Here is a 17,178-nt window from a genome sequence, read left to right as displayed (position 1 = left end):
CTATTAATGGACGTTGCTGCACGATACAAGAAAAAAAAGGAAAAAATCTGCAGTGCTTCTTTAAACCCATGCTTTTGTAAATGTGTAGGGTGGGTTTAAAGGGTTATTACACTGAAAAATAATTTCATATGTTTGGAAAAGCAAACAATGTATGTTTACTCCACCCTACTATGGATATTGGGAGATGTAGGATATGTACTCCGAGTGCGCTACTATTCCGGCGCCCAAGAATAACACAGAAAATAAAAATAAAAATAATATGTAGGCTCTCTAGGAGTAAATCTTATATGGCTGGTTTTATGAGGACAACTAGATTACAGAGAGATGTTTATCGTGAAAAATATCATGTTTTTATCTTTTTTAAAACATTTTAAAATTCATACATTGGTAAAATTCATGATCATACAAAATAAATCAAAATAAATCCAAAAGAACAAAAAACAAAACAGTCAAATAAATGATTCAATTCATGTAGAGTGAATATTACAATTCAAAATCAAAAATAAGAAATAGATGAAAATAAAATACAAATAAAAATAAAAATCTAATGCTCTATATTATGGTTTACTGAAATTAGAGTGTCAGCGCTGTCTGTTTTAATAGTTGAGATCGTTGTTTACATATGCGGTAAGTCTCTTTGAGATATTTTAAGCTCTCTAGCCCCTTGTCTTGTACTGATTCCGGACCTCAGTGAAAATGGATAACTGTCAAATGACAAATGACAGTTATCCATTTTCACTGAGGAAAGGAGTGAGCATACTCCAGAAACGCGTCTGATAAGGATAACTCAACCGATAAAGACATTTTGATTTATATCTAACTACTCTCGTAGCCTCTATCCTGTACTCACCAGGACCGTTATCAGAGATTCAAATGAGCGCGCGCTCCATACCATGCGGACATAGTGACAGCCTCCGGATAGATAGATTCTGTACACGCCGGCAAGTGAGAACAACAGAGACCGGACAACCACACAATCTGAAGTCCGACTGATTCATCTCTTACACGGCTATCGACTACAAGATATCGGGTGAGAGGTGGATTATCCACCAATGCAGTCTATATACAGATGCACATAAAGTGGGATTTATTGAACTAAAACGTTGCAAACATCACTATTTAAACATACTACTATATTACAACTGTTACTATCTATATCGCTATATTGCAATTGCCACTACTTTAAACAATACAGCTGTACTACGATACTGTTACATGGTTCGGAATCAGTACAAGACAAGGGGCTAGAGAGCTTAAAATATCTCAAAGAGACTTACCGCATATGTAAACAACGATCTCAACTATTAAAACAGACAGCGCAAGGGCCCTGCGCTGACACTCTAATTTCAGTAAACCATAATATAGAGCATTAGATTTTTATTTTTATTTTCATCTATTTCTTATTTTTGATTTTGAATTGTAATATTCACTCTCCATGAATCATTTATTTGACTGTTTTGTTTTTTGTTCTTTTGGATTTATTTTCATTTATTTTGTATGATCATGAATTTTACCAATGTATGAATTTAAAATGTTTTAAAAAAGATAAAAACACGATATTTTTCATGATAAACATCTCTCTGTAATCTAGTTGTCCTCATAAAACCAGCCATATAAGATTTACTCCTAGAGAGCCTACATATTATTTTTATTTTAATTTCATATGTTGCTGCCATGGTGAGACTAACAATTTCTATACTACTATTGTCTATTTAGTCTTCTTCTCCTAGTTCTGAGCTGCTGTTTTCAACTGAAGACACAAAACACTGTGGGGGAGATTTATAAAAGGGTGTAAATATACACCTGGTGTAAACTGCCCACAGCAACCAATCACAGCTCCTCTTATATTTTACCAGAGCTGAAAGCTGAGCTGTGATTGGTTGCTGTGGGCAGTTTACACCAGGTGTATATTTACAGCCTTTCATAAATCTCCCCCTGTGTGTGAGCTTTTCACTCCGTCTTCCCCACCTCCCCCCTACCTTCTGAGACGGGTGATGAAAACAAGTCCCTGGCAGGCTGTATCTGCAACTTTGTAGCTTCTTTCTAATGCCTGGAGGGTTAATCTGAGGTCAAGTTACTGATGAACTCACTGTTTTCCTTCCCGGCATTACAGAAATGCTGCAAATAGGGACTTTTTTTTCACATCAACCATCTCAGAAGGGAGGAGGGAATGGAGAGAACTGTTTTTTTGTTTCTTTAGTAGAAAGCAGCAGCTCAGAACTGGGAGAAGTAGACTTAATAGATAATAATAAGTATGAAAGGAATTGTAAGTCTCACCATGGGCAGCAACATATGAAAAGTTATATTTGAGTAGAATACCCCTTTTAAAGCCTCTGCTTTTACATATCATGTAAAAATATGTATCTACAAATATAAGTTTATAAAAATAAAAAGTTATGAATGTACATAAAATACAAATGGGAAAAAAACACACAATCCAACAAAAAACGGTCATAGGTCCCCCATTGGCCTAAGGTTATACACGTTATATGTGACAATGACTGAGGCAAACTACAAATCCCATTTTTATGACTTTTTATTAGAACCAATTACGCTAAAAAGCTAATAGTGTATGTGTCTATATATATATATCGGCAAAAATCGATAGTCTATTACCGGTAGGATAGATGCCTTTACTTCATTTGGGAATTACTTTTCGGAACACTGAGTGAACCTGGTACCATAGAAAGTAGTTGGGTAAATTGTTCAATGGATAGTAAACCTGTACAATAGATAGAGACCCCTGTACAATAGATAGAAACACCCATATACATGTACAATGGTTATAGACACTTGTACACCTGTACAATGGATAGAGACACCTGTACACCTGTACAATGGATAGACACACCTGTATACCTGTACAATAGATAGAAACACCCATATACATGTACAATGGTTATAGACACTTGTACACCTGTACAATAAATAGAGACACCTATACACCTGTATAATAGATAGACACCTGTACAATAAATAGAAACACCCATATGCATGTACAATGGTTATAGACACCTGTACAATGGATAGAGACACCTGTACACCGTATAGACACCTGTAGATTGGGTAGAGACACCTGTATACCTGTACAATGGATAGACACTAGAGATGAGCGAACCTCGAGCATGCTCGAGTTCATTCGAACCCCAGCGTTCAGCATTTGATTAGCGGGGGCTGTTGAAGTTGGATAAAGCTCCAAGGTTGTCTGGAAAACATGGATACAGCCAATGACTATATCCATGTTTTCTACATAGCCTTAGGGCCCTATTACACGGAACGATTATCGTGCGAAAAATCGTTCGAATTTAAACAATAATCGTTCTGTGTAATTGCAGGCAACGATCGAACAATCGTTTGTATGTCGTTGATGTTGATATAGATCCGAACCTAAAATTATCGTTAATCGTTCGCTAATCGTTCTCTGTAATTCCACGTTCGTTCACTAAAGTTCCGCATTTGTTTTTTACTAATCCGTCAGTGTAATTGCACATTGTTCATTGTTTTTCTGGGATCAGAAGGAGTAAACGATCATAGTTATGATTGCAATAACGATCGTAACTAACGATTATCGTTCTGTGTAATATGGTGAACGATTTCCGGTTAACGATAAACAATCTCGTTTGCGATCGTTTATCGTTAGCCGTTAATCGTTAAAAATCGCTCAGTGTAATAGGACCCTTAGGGCTTTATCCAACTTCAGCAGCCACCGCTAATCAAATGCAGAACGCTCGGGTTCGGATGATCTCGAGCATGCTCAAGGTTCGCTCATCTCTAATAGACGCCTATACAATAAATAGAGACACCTGTACACCTGTACAATGGGTAGAGACACCTGCACATGGGCTAGATCTACAGAATGGAAAGATAAAGAGGAATCACTAGGGTATACAAAGATATTTGTAGGTAAGTAGATCCTCCTCCCGGTTAGGTAGTTAGGTCCTCTTTAAAGTAGGTATGTCACTCTCACACTAGTTAGGTAGGTTCCCCCATTAGGTATATTCCCCCAGTATGCAGGTAGGTAGGTCCCCATTAGGTAGCTAGTTTCCCCCATTATTAAGGCAGGTTCCCCAGGTATTTAGGTCCTCCAAGTAAGTAGGTTGCCCAGTAGGTAATTTCCCCCAGATAGTGGGAGAGATTCTGACCAGGACTAGGTAGTTTCTCCCATTAGGTAGGTAGATTATTGACCAAAGTCAGGCCTTACGTGATTGTGTGGAGCTCCTAATATTTTCACTGTCACAGGGCTTGTTCCTTTCACCATATTTAATTTATATGGGCCCCATTAAGACTGTCAGCTAAATAAGTGATGATATAGGCTTTGGCTATGTGTGTGACCAGGCCCCTGATGGCATGACAAATGCTAGAAACATATGCACAATTAATTTACAGTATTGACCACTGTGCTGTGTCTTATTCCTTCTGTATTGTATCTACAGTACATTTTTAAAGGGGTACTTTAACAAAAAACTATTTCAAATGAACTGTTTTCATAAAATTATACAGATTTATACTTTATTTCTATTTTTTTAAAAGAAATCTGGAGTCTTCCAGTACTTATCAGCTGCTGTATGTCGCTGCAGGAAGTGGCGTATTCTTTCCAGTCTGACACAGTGATCTCTGCTGCCACCTCTGTCCATGTCAGGAACTGTCCAGAGCAGTAGCAAATCCCTATAGAAAACCTGTACTGCTCTGGACAGTTAATGATATTTTAAATAGAAGTAAATTACAAATCTATCTGACGTCACATGTTTTAAAAGAAAAAACTAATTTCCAGGGTTCCCCTTTAAAGCTGTGTATCTGGTCTTGGTTGTTTAAAGTCGCATGTGACTATAACAAATATGGATGTCAATATTGACATGAATAAAATATCCTTGTACTATTTTATCCTATTCTGTGTTATATACTATTTCTTATCATTCTCTTATTAGTGTTGACTGAAAATGGATGAGAGCTAACACAGGGTATCTTTCTAGGTTCCCCAACCAGGGACGCTGAGGCTTTCCCATTTGCAGGAAGGAGTGTATACCTTGCAGCTGACGGTAACTGATACATCTGGACAGAAGAGCTCGGACAATGTGTCTGTCAGTGTCCTCCCCGAGGAACATCATAAGTCAGGTTTGTTCTTGCAGAGTATTGAGGAAAATAACAACCTATGATTTAAAGCTTGAGGCTGCATAAAGAGCACAATGAAGTCACTTTTATCACCAGACCAGGTGATGTGGTCAGATGGCCAGTGCATTGTATGATCACTTCTATCTCCACCTAATCTAGTGAGTCATGCTATGCCATCTTCTCTCTCTTTTGAAGAAACTGCCATCTAGTGGTTAAAACAGGAACTTCACAAGCCACACACACCTTTTGTATGTATGATTATAAGTAGAAATGAGCAAATGTACAGTTTCCCAGGATTGGATCCAGCTTTTCCCAGCACCCTGGGAGGAGCGGCACAGTGTGACAGTCATTAAAAAGGCAGCAGGCAGATGAGCAGATTGCAGAGATAATTAACGAATTATTTATTTAGTTATTGTCATTAAAAAATAAATGATGTTTTTCACCTTCTTACCTTTTTTTTTTTAAATCACCTGCTTGGTGCCGACGCAGAGGTCCCGATGGCGTGTTCCATTTTCCAAATGGCCATCTGGTCCCCACCATCTGGGCCGGTTTGTGAAATGCAAATCGAGCCATTCTATGCAGTGGAGGCGGGCCCAGTACCCCTAGTACACCACTATCCCCTTCTTCTGTAATATGCCTCTTTCAGAATCAAGTCTGGCTGCATCACCGGGTAGAGGAGATAACAGTGTACTGGGGGCACCAGGCCCGCCTCCAGTGCATAGAACTGTCCGATTTGCATGTCACAAAACTGGTACAGATGGCGGGAAACTGACGACGATTTGAAGAATAGAGCGCATCATTAGGACCTCCACACCAGCCCCGACCAAGTGATGTAAAAAAATTTTTTTAGTTAGCTATTTGGTACATTTGCTTTAATCTTACTTATGCATCAGGACCAAGCATACATAAGATAGGAGAAGCCGACCCATGCTCACTTATGCTTACACACAGCATTTGAGCAGTTTCTTGAAGCCTGGCAGTTTTTGCGTTATTGAGTGTTGTTGATCTCATTAGAAAAATGACTGGTACTTAACATTAGGTAAAATTTTACAACTATAATTTTACGGCTGTGAGATTAGGGGAAAGGTTTTTTTTCCATTTATGGCTCAAAAGAAAGGTTACAAGTTTTCTGTGCCATTTTTGTCCCAATAAATTGCTCTTTTATCTCATAATAGCATTTGTTGTGGCAAAACACTTTAAAAAACATTAAGAAGTATTCCTATCTCAGCCAATATAGTTATACTTGAAGAACTCATCAAGTTAAATATATTTGCAGCTACATTTATTTAGCAAACTTGTCTCCTTCTCCTGATATGCTGCTCTTTCCTTCCCATTTTTGTCTAGGTTACAGGACACCACTGTGCTCTAAAAGCATTGGTCTAGTGCAGGGGTGTCAAACACACAGTGGGCCAAAATTAAAAAATTGGACAAAGTCGCGGGCCAACCATAATATTTGATGAAAAGTGCATGTGGCGTTCCTGGCACTGCCGATCCTAAAGTAATTGTCCCCACATGGTAGTTACCCATTATATCTCTCAAGCAGTAGGTAATCCCATAATTGTGCCCCATGTAGTAGCCCCCCTCCCCTAATAGTGCCCCACATACTAGCCAGGCCTACTATTAGAGCCCCACATAGTAGCAAGCCCTCCGAATAGTGACCCATATAGTAGCCAGCACACCTTATAGTGCCTAATATAGTAGCCAGACCCCTAATAGGGTCCCATATAGTAGCCAGACCCCAATAGTGTCTTATATAGTAGTCAGCCCTCCCAATAGTGTCTTACATAGTAGCCAACCCTCCCAATAGTGTCTTATATAGTAGCCAGCCCCCAGTAGTGTCTTACATAGTAACCAACCCTCCCAATAGTGTCTTATATAGTAGCCAGCCCCCAATAGTGTCTTATATAGTAGCCAGCCCTCCGAATAGTGTCTTATATAGTAGCCCCCTACCAATAGTGTCTTACATAGTAGCCAACTCTCCCAATAGTGTCTTATATAGTAGCCAGCCCTTCCAATAGTGTCCAATATAGTAGCCAGCCCTCCAAATAGTCTCTTATATAGTGGCCAGCCCTCTCCCATAGTCTCTTATATAGTAGCTAGCCCTCCGAATAGTCACTTATGTAGAAGCCAGTCCCTAAAATAGTCTCTTATATAGTAGCCAGCCCTCCCTAATAGTTTTATATAGTGGCCAGCCCTCCCCAATAGTGTCTTATATAGAAGCCAGTCCCTAAAATAGTCTCTTTTATAGTAGCCTGCAGCCTACGAGATTATATGGGCGGTCTGGCGGCCGTCTGGACCACCCATTTTATAATCTGCTGCAATGTCAGGTGGGCCAGATTTAACACAGCAATGGAAAAGTGTGGCGGGCCAAAAATAATGGCACCATGTATTGGAAAGTTCCATGCTTAATATATTAGGAATTTACATGTCAATCTTCTGCAAGATCCACAATACATTCCACTGCAGATTTAGACTTCCCCACTGAAGTTAGGTGGGAAAATGTACAAAAAGTCTGCAACATCAACATTGTTTTCTGTTGTTTTTACTTTACTTAAAGTAGAACTTCATCTAATTTTTTTAAATCAACTGGTGGTATAAAGTCATATAGATTTGTAACTTACTTTTATTGAAAAATCTTCAGTGTTCCAGTACTTATCAGCTGCTATATGTCCTGCAAGAAGTGGTGTATTCTTTCCAGTCTGACAAAGTGCTCTTTGCTAAACACCTCTATCCATGCCAGGAACTGTCCAGAGAGGTTTTCTATGGGTATTTGCTACTGTTCTGGACAGTTCCTGACATGGACAGAGGTGGCAGCAGAGAGCATTGTGTCAGTAATAACAATAAAAGAAATAAAAACAGAGAAATATATAAAGTGTGCACATCAAATAGGTATAAAAGATATTTTTTTTTATTGAGAAAATGCAGATTCTGTCTACATAAGGTAAAAACAGGAAGGGGGAAAAAAGTCCACCCCCACCTCATAGCCAGAGACATACATACATGTAATTTAATGCATTAAAAAGCCTCCGTCCACATGTATAATCAATAGTGTAACATAGAGCTGGAAAGGTCCTGCACAATAATGTAATGCATAACCACATATGCAAATGAATAAGAAAAAGGGAGAGGGCGGGGGCACTTCCTTGTGCAATAGGTGGAGGTCAGGTGTATGGTAGTAGATAGCTACAGGAAACCACTCAACTGGCGGAGTTGTGCAAGGCTAGGCACAACTCTATTGATAGCATGTAAAGTAGTACTCCGCAGCTGTTCCGGGGCATCACCACCAGGGGTGGGAGAGAAATATGCAGAAAGCATAACCAGACGGTTACTGGACCAAGGGAAAGAGACCCGTGCCACTTGGGTTAGCGCAGGAGTACTGAGATGTGTGCACAGCCCTATACACCAGCTTCGTATATCCACGATACATGTAATCCAGCCACGAAAGGTGTAATGAACCAATTACTTTTATTTGCAACGCGTTTCGGCCTTAATAAATATTATAAGGGCCTTTCTCAAGCATCAGAAAGGCCCTCATAATATTTATTAAGGCCGAAACGTGTTTCAAATAAAAGTAATTGGTTCAATACACCTTTCGTGGCTGGATTACACGTATCGTGGATATACAAAGCTGGTGTATACGGTTGTGCACACATCTCAGTACTCCTGCGCTAACCCAAGTGGCATGGGTCTCTTTCCCTTGGTCCAGTAACCGTCTGGTTACGCTTTCTACATATGAATAAGGTGTCACAGTGCAGTTAATTACAATATAGTAACTCAATATGGTATAATCATAGACCTATATGATATAATGGATACAACCTCACCAAACAAATATTGGATGCACACGTAGAAGGAGAAGCGGTTCTGGCACAACCCTGTATCACGCGCTCTTTCAGTGCATGACTGACTTCATCAGGGGTCCTCTTCCTACTTGTGCATGTAATATTTGTTTGGTAAGGTTGTATCCATTATATCATATAGGTCTATGTTGATACCATATTGAGCTACTATATTGTTATTACCTGCACTGTGACACCTATTTCATTTGTGTATGTGGTTATGCATTATATTATTGTGCAGGACCTTGCCAGCTATATGTGAAGGGAGTCTTTTAAATGCATTATATTGAATGTATGTTTGTCTCTGGCTGTAAAAAATCTGTATTTGAGTAAGACAAGATAATCCTTTAGCATTTTCGTTGACTGATATCTGAATAAATTGTATCATTGCATTAGATAAGTGAATGAAAAGCTCTACAGGAATCTGATTCCAGAGATATATTTTTTAAAAAGCCAGCGCTGAGTAACTGTAGCTCATCTCCCATTCACTTCAGTGGCATCTGAGCTGCAGTAACCCAGCACAACCACTAAACAATGTCCAGCGCTGTCTGCTTCCGGCTTTATTCACTGTGTAATATGAGTGCTGTGGCTCTGGGGTGTTGGCACTCCACCAGTCAGATATTGATGACCTATCCACATGTTTTCACTTAAAAATCTCTTTTAAAGGGGGTATTCCCATCTGAGCTTGTTAGTTGATTGTTGGTCCCAGGGATGGGGACAAAATGTACTGAGCTCCTACACAACGACTGTGGCTAGCTCTCCATTCATTCTCCATGTGGCTGCTGAACTCTTCCGAGCTGAATGCTCTGTTCACTGCGGGGAGGTTGCATTTCCATCCTCAGGATCTCTATGGATAGGGGATAACTAGCTAAGATGGAAATATCCCTTTAAAGTCTTTAAATATTGGGGTTGGGTGGAAAGTTACATACATATTTCTTCCAATGTCGTGTAATTTGTGTCATCCTGTTTCCTCTACTTTCCCAGCAGCCACATCATGTAGCGGAGCTTGTTCCCGTTACCAGTTTCTATGTGACGATGGCTGCTGTATAGATATCACCCTGGCCTGTGACAGAGTGGTGCAGTGCCCCGATGGCTCGGATGAAGCTTTCTGCCAGAACTGTGAGTCATTCTGCACAATATGAAGTCATGATCTAAGGGATCACATCTATTTAGGTTATGTGGGGATTAAGTAAACAAGAATAGAAAGCAGCCATTGTAATTCCTGCTTTGCGGTAAACATGGGCTTCTTATATGTTCTGTGTTATTACATAAATGACGTGTATTTACAATGAGGAGACCTGTTTTCTTCCCCATCTATCCCTAGCTCCGTAGGGTTTAGCCTATTACAGCTTCTGCCATACCTTGTATATAATATATACCTACCAGAGCAGGTCCTTATATGTCATGCTTCTGTTCTGACATCTGGCAACTGTCAGTGATAGAGATGACCAAACCTCAAGAACTGATTAGCGGTGGCTGAAGAAGTTTGATGCAGCCGTAGGGAGTCCTGGTATATACAGTCATGGCCAAAAGTTTTGAGAATGACACAAATATTATATTTTCACATGATCTGCTGCCCTCTGGTTTTTATGTGTGTTTGTCAGATGTTTTTATCACATACAGAAATATAATTGCAATCACATTATGAGTAACAAAAGCTTATATTGACAGAATGAGTTTATGCAGCAAGTCAATATTTGCAGTGTTGAGCCTTCTTCTTCAGGACCTCTGCAATTCTCCCTGGCATGCTCTTTACCAAATCCTGACTGATAGCAGTCCATTCTTGCACAATCAATGCTTGCATTTTGTCAGAATTTGTTGGTTTTTGTTTGTCCACCCGTCTCTTGATGATTGACCACAAGTTCTCAATGGGATTTAGATATGGGGAGTTTCCAGGCTATGGCCCCAAAATCTCTGTTTTGTTCCCTGAGCCATTTAGTTATCACCTTTGCTTTATGGCAAGGTGCTCCCATCATGCTGGAAAAGGCATTGTTGATCGCCAAACTGCTCTTGAACGGTTGGGAGAAGTTGCTCTTGGAGGACATTCTGGCACCATTCTTTATTCATGGCTGTGTTTTTAGGCAAGACTGTGAGAGAGGCAATTCCCTTGGCTGAGAAGCAACCCCACACATGAATGGTTTCAGGATGCTTTACAGTTGGCATGAGACAAGACTGGTGGTAGTGCTCACCTCGTCTTCTCCAAATAAGCTGTTTTCCGGATGTCCCAAACAATCAGAAAGGGGATTCATCAGAGAAAATGATACCCCAGTCGTCAGCAGTCCACCCCCTGTACCTTTTCCAGAATATCAGTCTGTCCCTGATGTTTTTTCTGGAGAGAAGTGGCTTCTTTGCTGCCCTCCTTGAGACCAGGCCTTGCTCCAAGAGTCTCTGCCTCACAGTGCATGCAGATGCACTCACACCTGCCTGCTGCCATTCCTGAGCAAGCTCTGCACTGCTGGTAACCCAATCCCGCAGCTGAAACACTTTTAAGAGATGGTCCTGGCGCTTGATGGTCTTTCTAGGGCGCCCTGGAGCCTTTTTGGCAACAATGGAACCTCTCTCCTTGAAGTTCTTGATGATGCGATAGATTGTTGACTGAGGTTCAATCTTTCTAGCTGCGATACTCTTCCCTGTTAGGCCAATTTTGTGCAGAGCAATGATGACTGCACGTGTTTCTTTACAGATAACCATGGTTAACAGAAGAGAAACAATGATGCCAAGCACCAGCCTCCTTTTAAAGTGTCCAGTGGTGTCATTCTTACTTAATTATGACAGATTGATCTCCAGCCCTGTCCTCATCAACACCCACACCTCTGTTAATGGAGCAATCACTGAAACGATGTTAGCTGGTCTTTTTAAGGCAGGGCTGCAATGATGTTGAAATGTGTTTTGGGGGATAAAGATCATTTTCTAGGCAAATATTGACTTTGCAAGTAATTGCTGTTAAGCTGGTCACTCTTTATAACATTCTGTAGTATATGCAAATTTCCATTTTAAAAACTGAAGCAGTAGACTTTGTAAAAATTAATATTTGTATCATTCTCAAAACTTTTGGCCACAACTGTACAGCCTATGGCTTATAGCTGTATCCATCTTTTCCAGGCAGCCTTATGGCTGCATCCAACTTCTTCACCCACTGCTAATCAAAGGCAGAGCGTTTAGGTTTGGACAAGCCAGAGCATGCTCGAGGTTCACTCATCTCTAGTCAGTGAGTAAGGGGCCTGTTAGACAAAGTGATTTTTTATTTTTCTCCAATTAAGGGTGAGTTGACACTACAGAATCTGTGCGGATAAATTCCGGCGGATTCCATCACCCATACCTGTTCGCGGTGGCGCGCGCCTCTCCGCCCGTGCCATAGACCCCATTCTATGGCCAGGCCAATTCCGTGTTCCACCGAAAGTATTGACATGTCACTTCTTTCGGTGGAATGCGGAATCTGGCAGGCCATAGAATTGTGTCTATGGAACCGGCGGAAATGCGCACCGCCGCAAAAAGGAACGGGTGACGGAATCCGCTGGAACTTACCTGTGCGGATTCTGTAGTGTGAACCCACCCTAACAATAAACAATTGCAAACGAGCTCTTTTGTGAATGACCTGAAATCTTTAACCATAATACACGAAACGATTGTCGTTAGTTACAATGGTAATTACAATAGTTTGTATACTCTAGTAAATGAATGATTATAATAACAAACAAACAATGTGTACATACACCAAAAGATATGCAAAGATTAGCCAATGATTAATGACGATTTTATGGCCAGCTGAAAAAGATATATCGATATATGAATGAATTTTCATTAGTCTTTAGATTGTTGCCTGCATACACACGGAAGCATTATCACTTAAAGTGTCACTGTCGTGAATTTTTTTTTTGCAGAAATCAATAGTCCAGGCGATTTTAAGAAACTTTGTAATTGGGTTTATTATCCGAAAAATGCATTTTTATCATGAAAAAGCAGTTTGAAGCTCTCCCCCCTGTCTTCATTGTTCTCCTATGGAGAGAGCTAAAGAAAAGACCAAAACAGGACAACAAAGAGTTAATCTACAAATCCCTCACCTGATATCTCTTGGGAACATCACCAGTGACCTGTCTGAGCTCTGATTACAGCTGTCACCCAGCTCCGTGCCTGTAATCCTCTGTTATCTGCTTTCTGCTGCCGGCTAACTCCCTCCTTCCTCCTCCCCCCTCCCCTCTCCCTAGAACAGACAGGGGACGTCTCCTGCAACAAGTCACAATTTTCAGATTTTTCAGAGTGGATGAAAAAGAGGAAGGAGGGGGGGACCTGGGAAAAGGCTTTTTACATGCAGATAATGGCAGATTTGGCTAATAAACCCAATTACAAAGTTTCTTAAAATCGCCTGGACTATTGATTTCTGCAAAAAAAAAAAATACGACAGTGACTCTTTAAATTCTAATGATATAATGATTTCCACACAATAATTTTTCCATGTAATAGGGCCCTTAGTCTGCAAGTTATATCTATTGATCATCATATCTGATGAAGATACAGAGATGAGGGTGGGGCCACTTTGATTTATAGAACGTCTGTGACAATTTCTAGAGATCCGTACACAACGTGCTAGGCTTTCCAAATAGTACCAAAGCAGGGATGAACTGGCACAGCACTCAGTTGATGGAATCTTTCCACTTATTTCAACTGTCTGTTGGGTTCTCAGCACCTGGACCACTGGCATGTTATTATGTTTCCTCATTGACTGTTAAAGGGGAACTCCGGTGGAAAAAAATGTTTTTAAATCAACTGGTGGCCGAAAGTTATACAGATTTGTAATTTGCTTCTATTTAAGAATCTCAAACCTTCCAGCACTTAGCTGCTTTATGTCCTACAGGAAGTATTGTATGCTTTTCTCTGGTGCTACCTCTGTCCATGTCAGGAACTGTCCAAAGGCAGAGAGGTTTTCTATGGGGATTTGCTACCGCTCTGGACAGTTCCTGACATGGACATAGATGGCAGCAGAGAGCACTGGGTCATCACTTCCTGCAGGATATACAGCAGCTGATAAGTATTGGAAGACTTGAAATGTTTAAATAGTAGCAAATTACAAATCTGTATGGTATTGATAGAAAATATAGAAAATGACACCCCTTACAGCCCCATAGGCGACAAACTAAAACCATAATAAGAGTGACAACAAGGCCATTTTACTAATAATTAATTGCATTACAAAAAGGTTTTATTGAAAAAATAAAACATTAAAAAAACTGTGTAAACCTGCATATGGTTGTGTTCGGACTGACCTATAAAATAATGGTATCATGTCTTTTTTTTACCATTTAGTGCATTACAAAGACACAGGAACCCCCCCCCCCCCCCTATACAATATTGGATTTCTTTTTAATTTCACCAATTTTTATTTCCATAAATAATATTTTGGGGGTTCTATCATACATGTTTTATAGTAGAATGAAAAGAGCCATTACAAAGTACACTTGTTCCTGAAAAAAAACATGGCCATGTAGATAGAAAAATAAAAGCGCTAGAGCTCTTAAAAGGGAGGATGAAAAAACAAAAGCGCAAAAATGAAAATTGGTGCAGTGATATTTTGGGCTGGGTCATGAAGGGGTTAATGAGTGTGGTTTTTGGAATACAGAAAGACCTTAGTTATGTGTTTATGCTCATTGGCAGTTTATGGCCGTATGCTCTGGCCATTCTGCCATCCGATAGACAAAACACTAGCTAAACCCCTCTGCCTACAGTCACCAGTCACAGCTTAGCTCTCATTTTACCAGAGCTGAAAACAGAACTGCAATTGGTTGTTGTGGGCAGTTTACACCAGTTGCTAATTTACACACCTTGTTCTGGGACGTGGATAAAATCCACCTCAAAAAACAGTGCCAAAAACTGCCTCTATTTAAAGGGTAAAATACATGTTTAATCCCCCTCACCTGGGGACTAACAGTTCTTTCCATACATGTTATTATCTTAACAGCCTCTTTCCCCAGTTCTGAGTTGCTGCTTTCTGCTAAAGACATAGAAAACGGTGTGTGGGCTGTTATCTCCCCCTCCCCCTCCACTCTGACCTCCTCCCTCCTCCCTTCCTAGATGGCTCTTGTAAACAGAGTCACTGGCTGGCTGTTACTGCACTGTATAATGCTGGGAGGGTAAATCACAATGAGGTCACTAGCAAGTTGACCTTAGATAAACCCTCCTGGCACTACAGAGTGAAGAGACAGCCAGCCTGTGACGCTGTTCACATCAGCCATTTCAGAAGGGGAGGGGGAGGATAGGGAGATAGAGAGAACAGCTTACACACAGTTTTCTCTCTTTTCAGCAGAAAGCATCAGCTCAAAACTGGGGGAAGGAGACTGAATAGATAATTACATGTATGGAATAAATCGTTAGTCTCCAGGAGGGGGAATGATCCAACATGTATTTTACATGTGGAATATACAGCACTACAGGTTCTACAGCACCAAAATGTTGCCAGATATACACAAGATCTTCCATTGATTTTAATGGGAAAACCCAGTGCTGCTTACAGACTGAACCAAAGAGGTGACTTTCAGATGGGAAAGAATCTTGCAAAAAAGTGTTTTTTTACAAGGCCCCCAATCAAAAACATAGTGCTTTATGCGATGGAAAAAACATGATTCCCACCTCAGAAATCATGCTGACTTGTGAACATGGCTTTAATATGGTTTAATGCTCTGTATATGTCATATTATGTGGACAATCCAAAGATACAGCAGTTATTATTACTGCTGACCTTTCTGCTTTGGGCACGGATGCTTATATTTCTGATATGTAACAAGTCATTTATATTTACTTGCAGTCAGTTCTGGTCGTAAGACGGTGATTCACATAACCGACAAGACGAGCCACCATGAAGACTCAGGGAGTGAGAGGGAATCCGAAGTGGAAAAATCCAGAGTCCCAGGGAAGAAGATTTCGGTGTCCTCCAATGCAGAAAGAAATCTGACACTTCATGAGGACCTGAAAGACCACAGTATGGTGAAGACAGGTAGGAAATGTTCTGCACCTGATCAGCTATGTGTCACAAAGCTATTGTTAAAGGGGTTATCCAGCATTAGAAAAACATAGCCACTTTCTTCCAGAGACAGCCCCACTCTTGTTTCCAGTTTGGGTGAGGTTTCCTCATTGGGTGTCATCATTTTGAACTTAGAAAGCAATGTGAAAACCACCATTTTTATCTATTGTGCCATTTTTAGGAATCTGATTGAAGGGGTTATCCAATGTTAGAAAAATATGGCAAATTTCTTCAAGAGACAGCTCTATTCTTGACTCCAGTTCAGGCATGGCTTGCAATTAAAGGGGTTATCCAGAATTAGAAAGACAAGGCTGCTTACTTCCAAAAACAGCACCACCCTTGTCTCTGGTTTAGATGTGTTTTGCAATTCAGATCCATTCATTTTATTAGAAATGAGCAGCGCAACCTGCATCCAAACTGGAGACAAGCGTGTTGCTGTTTCTTGAAGGACGAGGCTATGTTTTCCTGATCTTGGATAGCCCCTAGCCATACTTGAACTGAAGAGCTGTCTCTTTAAGAAATTTGCCATATTTTTCTAACACTGGATAACCCCTTTAATGAGATTCCTTAAAAATGGCACAATAGGAAAAAAATGGTGGTTTTCATATTGCTTTCTAAGTCCAAAGTGAAGACAGATCAGAAAATGAATAGTGGTATGCCATGTTCCTCATTTTATTATTTATATGATTTACTTGGTACAATGAATAAAGAGAGGGGCACCCACCCCAGTGCAGCACCTATAGTTCCTCACCCATTACACAAACAGATAGGGACTCCCTAAGCTTTTTTTCAGTTGCGCCAAATGCAGGTGCATTTGGGGTTCTACAGTGTAATATACATCCAGTGCTCCTCTACCCCTCTTACTCCTCAATAAAGGACACAGGATGCAAACTTTAGAAACCAAGATCAACCAGGAGACATTTTTCCAATTGAACTACAGGGAAGAACGTGTGGATGACATCCACAGTCTTCACAGTATTCTCCATTACAAAAGTGGGTCACATCACATAGGACAGATTCTCCCTAGACTGACTGCATCCAACTTCAATCTGATTGCAATGTCAATCAGCTGCTTCTAAGGCCAGCAAGATATTGTCATGTATATAACAGGCATGTACTCTTGGGACAGGGATATAATATTACTGCTTTGGTGCGGCCTCATCTGGAGTATGCTGTTCAGTTCTGGGCACCAATTTATAGAGAGGACGTCCTAGAGCT

At 40.4% G+C, this 17,178-nt stretch overlaps 1 protein-coding gene across 2 annotated transcripts in view; it reads left to right on the top strand.

Moving 5' to 3' along the window:
* Positions 1-17,178, top strand: part of LRP11 (LDL receptor related protein 11) — a 35,539-nt gene that overhangs the window by 7,128 nt on the left and 11,233 nt on the right. Inside the window, exons 3-5 of one of the 2 annotated variants that reach the window (XM_069973757.1) lie at positions 4,971-5,112; positions 9,936-10,067; positions 15,745-15,933. In XM_069973757.1, coding sequence (XP_069829858.1) covers positions 4,971-5,112; positions 9,936-10,067; positions 15,745-15,933 — 463 coding nt within the window. Of the gene's footprint in view, positions 1-4,970; positions 5,113-9,932; positions 10,068-15,744; positions 15,934-17,178 lie in introns of both variants that reach the window. The other variant, XM_069973756.1, reaches the window with a different exon arrangement.

The sequence above is a fragment of the Dendropsophus ebraccatus genome, chromosome 6, assembly GCF_027789765.1.
Source record: "Dendropsophus ebraccatus isolate aDenEbr1 chromosome 6, aDenEbr1.pat, whole genome shotgun sequence".
Classification (NCBI taxonomy): Eukaryota; Metazoa; Chordata; class Amphibia; order Anura; family Hylidae; genus Dendropsophus; species Dendropsophus ebraccatus.
The sequence above is the reverse complement of the archived record's forward strand: the minus strand, read 5'-3'. Positions and strand labels throughout refer to the sequence as shown.